Source organism: Sinocyclocheilus anshuiensis, unplaced genomic scaffold (genome assembly GCF_001515605.1).
Source record: "Sinocyclocheilus anshuiensis isolate Anshui unplaced genomic scaffold, SAMN03320099.WGS_v1.1 scaffold1297, whole genome shotgun sequence".
NCBI lineage: Eukaryota > Metazoa > Chordata > Actinopteri > Cypriniformes > Cyprinidae > Sinocyclocheilus > Sinocyclocheilus anshuiensis.
Genome location: NW_015548271.1, coordinates 46,862 through 55,771, shown reverse-complemented (window position 1 = coordinate 55,771; position 8,910 = coordinate 46,862). Strand labels below are relative to the sequence as shown.

Here is an 8,910-nt window from a genome sequence, read left to right as displayed (position 1 = left end):
TGCCGCCCTTCTATCTATCTATCTATCTATCTATCTATCTATCTATCTATCCATCTATCCATCCATCTATCTATCCATCTATCATCCATCCATCCATCCATCCATCCATCTATCCATCCATCTATCTATCCATCTATCATCCATCCATCTATCCATCCATCTTTCCATCCATCCATCATCTATCCATCCATCTATCTATCCATCTATCATCCATCCATCCATCCATCTATCCATCCATATATCTATCCCGTCCGTCCATCCGTCTTCATCATTAATTAATTAATTTATCAATGTAATGATTTATTTCTCATTTATTAATTTATTCATGAATTAAATGATTTTCTTTCTTTCTTTAAATTCATTAATTTATTAATTCATTAATTTAGCATTTTTTCCTTGCATTTTTGCATCAATCGATTTACTTATTAAAATATTTTAAATATTTATGTAAAAATTTACATTTTAAATGTGTTGTTTTTTAAATGTGTATTTAATTTTTGTATAAATATTTAAATAAATAGCTACCTATAAAAAAACCCCAATGTATTAAAACATTTATGTAAATATTTTAAATATCAATTTCTGTTTTTAAAATATTTATTTTTAAAAGACTTTAAAAAAATAGGTATAAAATAAATATTTTTATAAGACTAGCAACCACTTTGTGGAAGCTAATGGGGATCCAAATAAACAGCAGACAGTTATATTTCTGCGCGTCATTTCAGATGCAGTTTCTGTAGATCGTGGTGTGTTTTTGAATGCAGAAGCTGAAATTCACTCTGAAATGAGCGCTATTGTAGATTTGTGGCGTTTAGTCCATGTCCAGCTCATCTCTAACATGTACTGTTATAAATTAATCAAATTCATTTCTAGCAGATATAAGTGTTTAAAATATACACTCAGTGATATGAGTTTTCGTCCACTGGAAGTTTTTCAGTGTCAAGACGTATTTGCAGTGTTTTATTGGCTGAATGATCAACACTAAAGTAAAGTACACACGTAGCCTATTTTTTAAATTTGCTATCATTTTTATATTTTCAGTTTTTATTTTAGTGTAATTTTTAGTCATTTTATATGATTTTGTCATTTTTTTTATTATTCTATTATTTCTGTCATTGTTATCATTATCATTTTTACTTTTATTATTTTTATTACATTTTTAACTATATCTTTTCTTTGTATTTCAGTTAGTAATTTTAGTACTTAAACTTATTTCCATTAGCTGCAAGACAACATTTTGAATTTTTAGTAGTTTTCATTTATATTTTCAAATTAGCTTTTATTTTTATACTTTCAGTTTTCATTTTAGTAAAATTTTTTTGGAATGCAGAAGCTGAAATTCACTCTGAAATGAGCGCTATTGTAGATTTGTGGCGTTTAGTCCATGTCCAGCTCATCTCTAACATGTACTGTTATAAATTAATCAAATTCATTTCTAGCAGATATAAGTGTTTAAAATATACACTCAGTGATATGAGTTTTCGTCCACTGGAAGTTTTTCAGTGTCAAGACGTATTTGCAGTGTTTTATTGGCTGAATGATCAACACTAAAGTAAAGTACACACGTAGCCTATTTTTTAAATTTGCTATCATTTTTATATTTTCAGTTTTTATTTTAGTGTAATTTTTAGTCATTTTATATGATTTTGTCATTTTTTTTATTATTCTATTATTTCTGTCATTGTTATCATTATCATTTTTACTTTTATTATTTTTATTACATTTTTAACTATATCTTTTCTTTGTATTTCAGTTAGTAAGTTTAGTACTTAAACTTATTTCCATTAGCTGCAAGACAACATTTTTAATTTTTAGTAGTTTTCATTTATATTTTCAAATTAGCTTTTATTTTTATACTTTCAGTTTTCATTTTAGTAACATTTTTTTGTCATTTTAAGTGCTTTTGTCAGTAAATTTTTTTATGAATAGTTTTTAATTAGTTTTGTATGTAGCGATTTTAGTACTTCAACTTACACTTACCTCCATTAGTTGCCAAAGCAGCATTTCTCATTTTTGTTTATTCATTGATATTATATATTAATATTTTGAATTAGCTTTTATATTATTATTTAATAGATTTTTTAGTAATGTTATGAACTTTTAACATTTTTATGTTTTTTTTTTAAATATTTCTAATAGTGCTGTCAAACGATTAATCGCATCCAAAATAAAAGTTTTTGTTTACATAATATATGTGTGTGTGCTGTGTATATTTATTATGCATATATAAATACACACACAAACAGTATATATTTCGAAAATATTTCCATGAATTTCCATGCATATATTTATATTAATATAATTGATATTATATATAAATATTTTAAATGTATAAACATTTTTCTTAAATATATACATGCATGTGTGTGTATTTATATATACATAATAAATATACACAGCACACACACATATATTATGTAAACAAAAACTTTTATTTTGGATGCGATTAATCGTTTGACAGCACTAATTTCTAAATAGTTTTTTATTTTTATTTCAGTTAGTAATTTTAGTATTTCAGATTACACTTATTTCTGCAATTTTTCTCATTTTCCCTGATGTACTTTTATAGTTTTTATTAATATTGTGATTTTTTTTTTCATTTTTTCATGAATTTCATTTTTTTTAGTAAATTTATTATGTGCATTTATTAGTTGTTCTATATTTCTAAATAGTTTACATTTATTTTTATTTCAGTTTTAGTTTTAGTTTAATTTCAGTTAGTAATTTTAGGACACATATTCCAGTTTCATCAATTTTTAGGTTGAAGTTTTTTGTCTAATATTATATTTTATTTTAATTCAGCTTAATACCAATGCACAAAAATGTTTTTAATAGCTTAGTTTTAGTTACCGATAACAGCGCTGCTTGTGAATATTAGAAAGCAGTGCAGAGTCTGTAAATGGTTTCATGATGAAAGATGCTGTCAGTCCCGTTTGACGCTGAAGGTTTTGAGATTTTTATGAAACCAAAAACAATAAATGACTCTTTTCAGTTTGATTTTGGACTTGTGTTTGATCTGAGCGGATGCACTTGCATGTTTTGCGCTAATGGCAGCAGTCAGATGAGCTGAATCAGCAGAAGTTTTGGTTTTGTTCGTTTGTGTTTGCAGCAGCGATGGAGTTTGTCTATCAGCGTCAGACCCCGTTTAACCACATCACCGTCTCCAAGAAACGCCAGTGGCTCCAGCAGAGCTCCGTCACAGCACCCCCTGCAGCCGAGGAGGAGCAAACACAAACACAGCCGCCGTCTAACTCGCTTCTGACAGACCGAGGTGTGCACGGTTCACAATCAGTCTTGATTCTCAGTGAATGCTTCCAGAGTTTCCCTCTGCTGGAAGTTGATCAAGAAAGAATTATTTTCAGCGTTTTAATAATCCACACGTCTCTCCCATTTTTTCTTCTTTGTCAAATTAAATATGACTACACTTCGGTAACTTAAAGTTATTTCCAGTAAGTTTTTTTTTTTTAAGCCGTTTGCGTGTTTTTTTTTTAAATTTTTCGAAATATTTTAAATTTACCTTTATTTCAGTTTTAGTACTTCAACTTCAGCATTTATATTTTATTTAATTTCAGCTAACAAAAATGTTTTTAATCATTTTCATTAATGGATAACGACACTGATATAAGAATACAATACAAAAGCACATAACAGAATTACTAAAATTTAACTAAAATTAAAATGAATGCTAAAACTGAATTTTTTTTTTTAAATAAACATGCATTTACATTTTATAGAAATATAAAAAATGACACACACACATATGAAAACTGCTAAAATATGAACTTTTTTCATTTTATTTTAGTTTTTAGTATTTTTGGTACGTGCTTTTGTTAATTTCTAAATGTTGTTATTTCTTAAATTTCTAAATTTTATTTAATTTATATTTTTAATTTATTCTTATTTCAGTTTTACTTTTATTTTAGCTAGTCATTTTAGTACTTTAGAAATGTAATACAAGGCAACATTTCAATTTTTTCTAGCTTTTTTATTTGATTTCAGCTTTATTTAAATTAACAAATATTTGTTTTTAGTTTAGTTCATTTTTTAGTCATTTTGTTATCGCTTTTGTCATTTTTATTCGTTTTTTTTAGGGGGGGGGTGTTATATTTTTTAAATAGTTTTATTTCATTTATTTTTATTTCAGTTTTAAGGTTTATTTCAGTTTACAATTTTAGTACTTCAACTTCATTTCATTTTTTTGCCAAGCTACTTTATTTTTATATTTTGATTTCTATTGATTTATTTTTTTCAATTTAGTTTATTTTTAGTAATTTAGTACTTTTGTCATTTATATTTTATTTATTTTTAATTTATTATTATTTCAGTTTTAGTTTAATTCATTCATTTCAGTTCTAGCCACATTTCAAATTTTCATTTACTTTGTTTGACATCTCTACTTATAATTAATATAACATTTTATATTTTACTTGTAATGTACAGTAGTCAACATTTGAAGTGGATCAAAACCTTTCATCAAAGTTGTCCTAAACCCTAAAACCAAAATGCATTCTTGTATTAGGACAATTTTAATGAACTTTTTTGATCCACTTCAAATGTTGACTACTGTATACTAATAAATACTAGTATTTATACCAGTACTAATATTCTTCTTCAGCTTTCTCTCTAATGTTTTTAATAGTTAGGTACTGTTTTAAATGTCCAGTGGTTTGATGGCGCTTCATTGATGTCTGCAGAAGCGCGTCCTCGCCGTCTCCCGCTGCCCGCTGCTAAAGTCAAACACCGGACCGACCCGGCCGAGGAGAACGACGCCGACGACGAGGGCGAGATCTGGTACAACCCCATCCCGGAGGATGAAGAGGCCGATCTGCCGCGCTGCGTTCCCGTCATCAGAGTCCAGACGAGACGAGCGGACGCAGACGAGAGACAGACGCAGGACGAGAGCAGAGCCACAGGTACAGCTTTAGCAGTTTCAGATCAAGCGGCAACCTCCCGCTCTCTCTCGTGAAGCCAACACGGAAGTGACTTAAACTGCAATTCATCAACTGGCCGCTAGAGGCTGGCTGCAAAAGTGAGTCAGTCCCATAGACTCCCCATGTTAAAATGCCCAACTTTACAGCAGAAAAAAATGTGTTTACAGCCTGGTACAAAAAATGATTTTGGTCTATATAGCTAATTTTGCCCTTCATGACAACTGTGAGGGGGGTGAATTTTTTTATAACTCATCCGTTTAAATTATATTAAGGCTTAAATTTCTGCATAATTAAGGGCGTGGCCACTTGAGTGACAGGTGGATTTCCGCTGCTGTCACCACCGTCGAGCTAGGTGGGTGTGGTTTCAGCAACCAGCTCCCGCCTCTTTGCCCATTTTCGATTATCCGGAAGTGACGCGCTGCCAAGATGGCGACGGCCGGCTCCGCCCACTTTGAGCTTCAAAAACGCTCTTCGGAAACCTACGGGTGACGTCACGGACACTACGTCCATGTTTTTATACAGTCTATGTTTCAGATGCGCTTCATGTTCAGCGTACTACTGGGATATCGAACCTTTCTGGAAAATAATTATTCATATCTGTGTAAGGGTTGTGAGGTTTTACATTATAAAACGTTGGATAAATGAAGACACTTTCTAGTATGAAATATTGAATTGTGATCTTTCTGATTAAAAAACGGCAATTGCGATTAAAAATGTGATTTAAAAAAAAAACTCCACGTGTGCTGCACTGAAAAAAATTATAATGTAGGATTTAATCATTAAACATTAAACATTTGACATTCAAAAATTGCTAGTAAATTTCACAAACAATTACAAGGAAATGGCAAAGTAACGCATTGAATTAAATGTGAATTTTTGAAGTAGATTGTCTGAAATACTATTTTCTTGTAAAATATGCTGAAAAAAAAAAAAATTTTTACAATGCATGCTTTTTGTAAGGCTTCACAGTTTGGCCCAGAAATGTGTGACTATATATCAAAAAGACTATAATAATAATAATAATAATAATAATAATACAATTTTATTACTATTATTATTATTTAATTATATTACTAAAATGAGAAATATTATTTTAGTAAAATAATTTAAAGTGAAATAACTGTAAAATAATTTAAAGAAAAAAATAATTTAATTGTATTACTAAAATGAGAAATATTACTTTAGTAATATTTGACTGTAAAATAATTTAAAGAAAAAAATATAATAATAATAATTTTATTTTAAACATTGAACTATTCTTCATTTTTTAAAGAATACATTTCTTAATTTCTTAAAAAAAAAAAAATTAAGCAGAAAGACCTAAAGAGTATTTTCTCTTAATAAAAATAAATAAATAAACGTTTTGTAAAAAATTTTGCTTGTTTGTAAGGCTGCATAGTTTGGCCCAAATAAAAATATTAAAACAAATAAGACATGTAAAGAAAAAAATATAATAATAATAATAATATAATATAATATCATAATAATAATAGTTGTAGTAAGGCAAGGCAAGTTTATTTATATAGCACATTTCATACACAATGGTAGTAGTTCTATGTATTTTTATTTAATTTTACAGAACAACAGTAAAATTGTAATACTAATATTTTTCAAATGTTAAACCGCTTTTATTTTGATGGAAAACCAGGCGCTTCTTATACAAGTTTGTGAAGACGTTTGGTGCATATTGCATTTTCAGATGCATGAATAAAGCAATTCAAACCCACAGCAAATGCAAGCACCAGATCATGAGCTGCTCGCGTGTAAATGAACACAGTGCCGCGATTCACTCTCAAACATATATTTATTGAAAAATCATGCTGAGCCATATTGTGATTTTAGTTTTATTTGTATTATGGTTTTCGGGGTTGTATCATATCATCTCTGGCTCTCTGGACTCTCGCAGCTCTATGTTTAGCGTCGTATGAATGTGTGGCATTATTCACTAATGCAGTCATGCCTATTAAAGACTCCTGTCAGCGAACTAGTGAAGCTGTCAGCGTAGCGCTTCTCAGGGGGCTATGAACACGTTTTTGAGTTCATGTCTGTTAGCGGTTGTTAGCGTCGGCTCTGTTTGTGTGACTAGCGGTCGTTTGATGTGGTGACATTAGTTTAGCTGATGAGGTTAAACCTGTAATTAAGCTCTGGTTGGATCTGTGAGGGCCAATGCCTTTTGTCTTGTGACATATTTAAACGTTGCTGTTTAATGCTGCTTAAAGTCACATGAAATCCAAATGGACCTTGTTTACTTAATACATGTTTCTGGTCTCATTGTGAATGATGAAATTATGCTATTTTGACAAACTCGTGTACTAGCGTGCTGCATACTTTATACTGACCAGTGTTCAAAAAAATATCATGTGAAACCATTTGCATTACATTTAGATTAGATATTAGTACACTAATGCTAAACTTTCTAATTTTCCTTTTGTTTAAATTGAAGCACTAAAATTAATAACTAAATAAAAACTGAACTAAAACTAAAATGCTGCAATGAAAATAAATGAAGCAAGTAATATTTAAAATAAACAAAGACTAATAAAAAATACAAAAGTACGTTACTAAAAAAATAAAATTAAAATAAAAACAGTATAAAATTAAAAGCAATTAAACAAAAAAAAAATACTATAATAAAACATTTGTGTTAACTGAAATAAAGCTGAAATAAAATATAAATATTAGATGACAAACCTAAACTTATTATGGTCAGTTGGCAACATTTCTAATTTTCGTTTAGTTTAGGTTAAAGTAAAAACTAAAACTGAACTAAAATGAAAACTGCAAAAAAAAAAAAATTAAACCTGAATAATATTATTATAATAAACAAAAGCTAATAAAGTGACAAAAGCTCATATCAAAATGAACTACAATTAAAATAAAAACAAAGTATAAAAATAAAAGCTAATGAAAAATATGAATGCAAACCTATAATAAAACATTTAAAATATTTTTGTTAATTGAAACCAGCTGAAATAAAATACTTAAAATCAAATTTTAATTTATTTCAGTCGAAGCACTAAAATAACTAACTGGAGGTGAATTATAAAAACTAAAACTGAACTAAAACTAAAATACTGAAATAAAAATAAATTAAACCTTAATGTTAATATTTGAAATTAAAACTAATAAAAATGACAAATGCACATAACACAATTACTATAAATTTGACTGAAATTAAAAACGATCAAAATAAAAGCTAACTCTAACTATTAATAAAAAGTACAGTAAGTATTAGTATATAAATAACAGTTCACATAATATAATGAAATCAAGTACATTGTCATTTGTTGCATAATGCACATTTTGGCAAATGTAGTAGCTCATCCAGGTATCCGATGCATACTGTGGGAATAGCAAGTGTGCTGTTTTGATTTCTGAACACTGTCCAGGTCTGGATCTGTTCTGGTACAAAAGTCCACTATTTTCCAATCCAGTCAATTCCTGACGGATAAATTCAACTTCAAACTGTCACTTTACAAAAGAAAAAATGGCTGTTTTATGTCTTCAAAGGTCATTGTTGTGACTTTTCAGTGTGTTGATGTGAAGTTCTTCAGCGCGTTGGTTGAGCTTCTGCCACGTTTGTGTGAGAAGCTTGTGTGTGTGTGTGTGTGTGTGTGTGTGTTTTAGGCTATGTTCTGAATGCTGTGTTGTGTTCCATTCCGGAACTTTCCTCGTGTGCTGTTGACTTTAGCTCCCGGCTGCATGTGCGTCCCAACACCCCTCCGAAACATGAGCCACACAAACTGAGTCACGCTCGCCTTTTACATTAGTGATGACATGGAGAAGGTAATATTACCCACAATCCCGTGGGTGGCAGGTAACCGGATCTGAGTGTGGCGTTGCAAAAGGCAGCCGTCCACCCTGACCTTGTGTGCATGTTTGTGTGTGCGTGCGCGTGTTTGTGTGTGTGTGTGCGCGTGTTTGTGTATGCGTGTGTGTGTGTGTGTGCGCATGTTTGTGTATGTATGTGTGTGTGTGT

At 29.9% G+C, this 8,910-nt stretch overlaps 1 protein-coding gene across 4 annotated transcripts in view; it reads left to right on the top strand.

Moving 5' to 3' along the window:
• LOC107655747 (rho GTPase-activating protein SYDE2-like) overlaps window positions 1-8,910 on the top strand; it is a 43,513-nt gene that overhangs the window by 8,656 nt on the left and 25,947 nt on the right. For 2 of the 4 annotated variants that reach the window (XM_016443322.1, XM_016443320.1), the window contains exons 2-3: window positions 3,110-3,271; window positions 4,695-4,913. In XM_016443322.1, coding sequence (XP_016298808.1) covers window positions 3,110-3,271; window positions 4,695-4,913 — 381 coding nt within the window. The remainder of the gene's footprint in view (window positions 1-3,109; window positions 3,272-4,694; window positions 4,914-8,910) is intronic. The other 2 variants (XM_016443323.1, XM_016443321.1) reach the window with 1 other exon arrangement.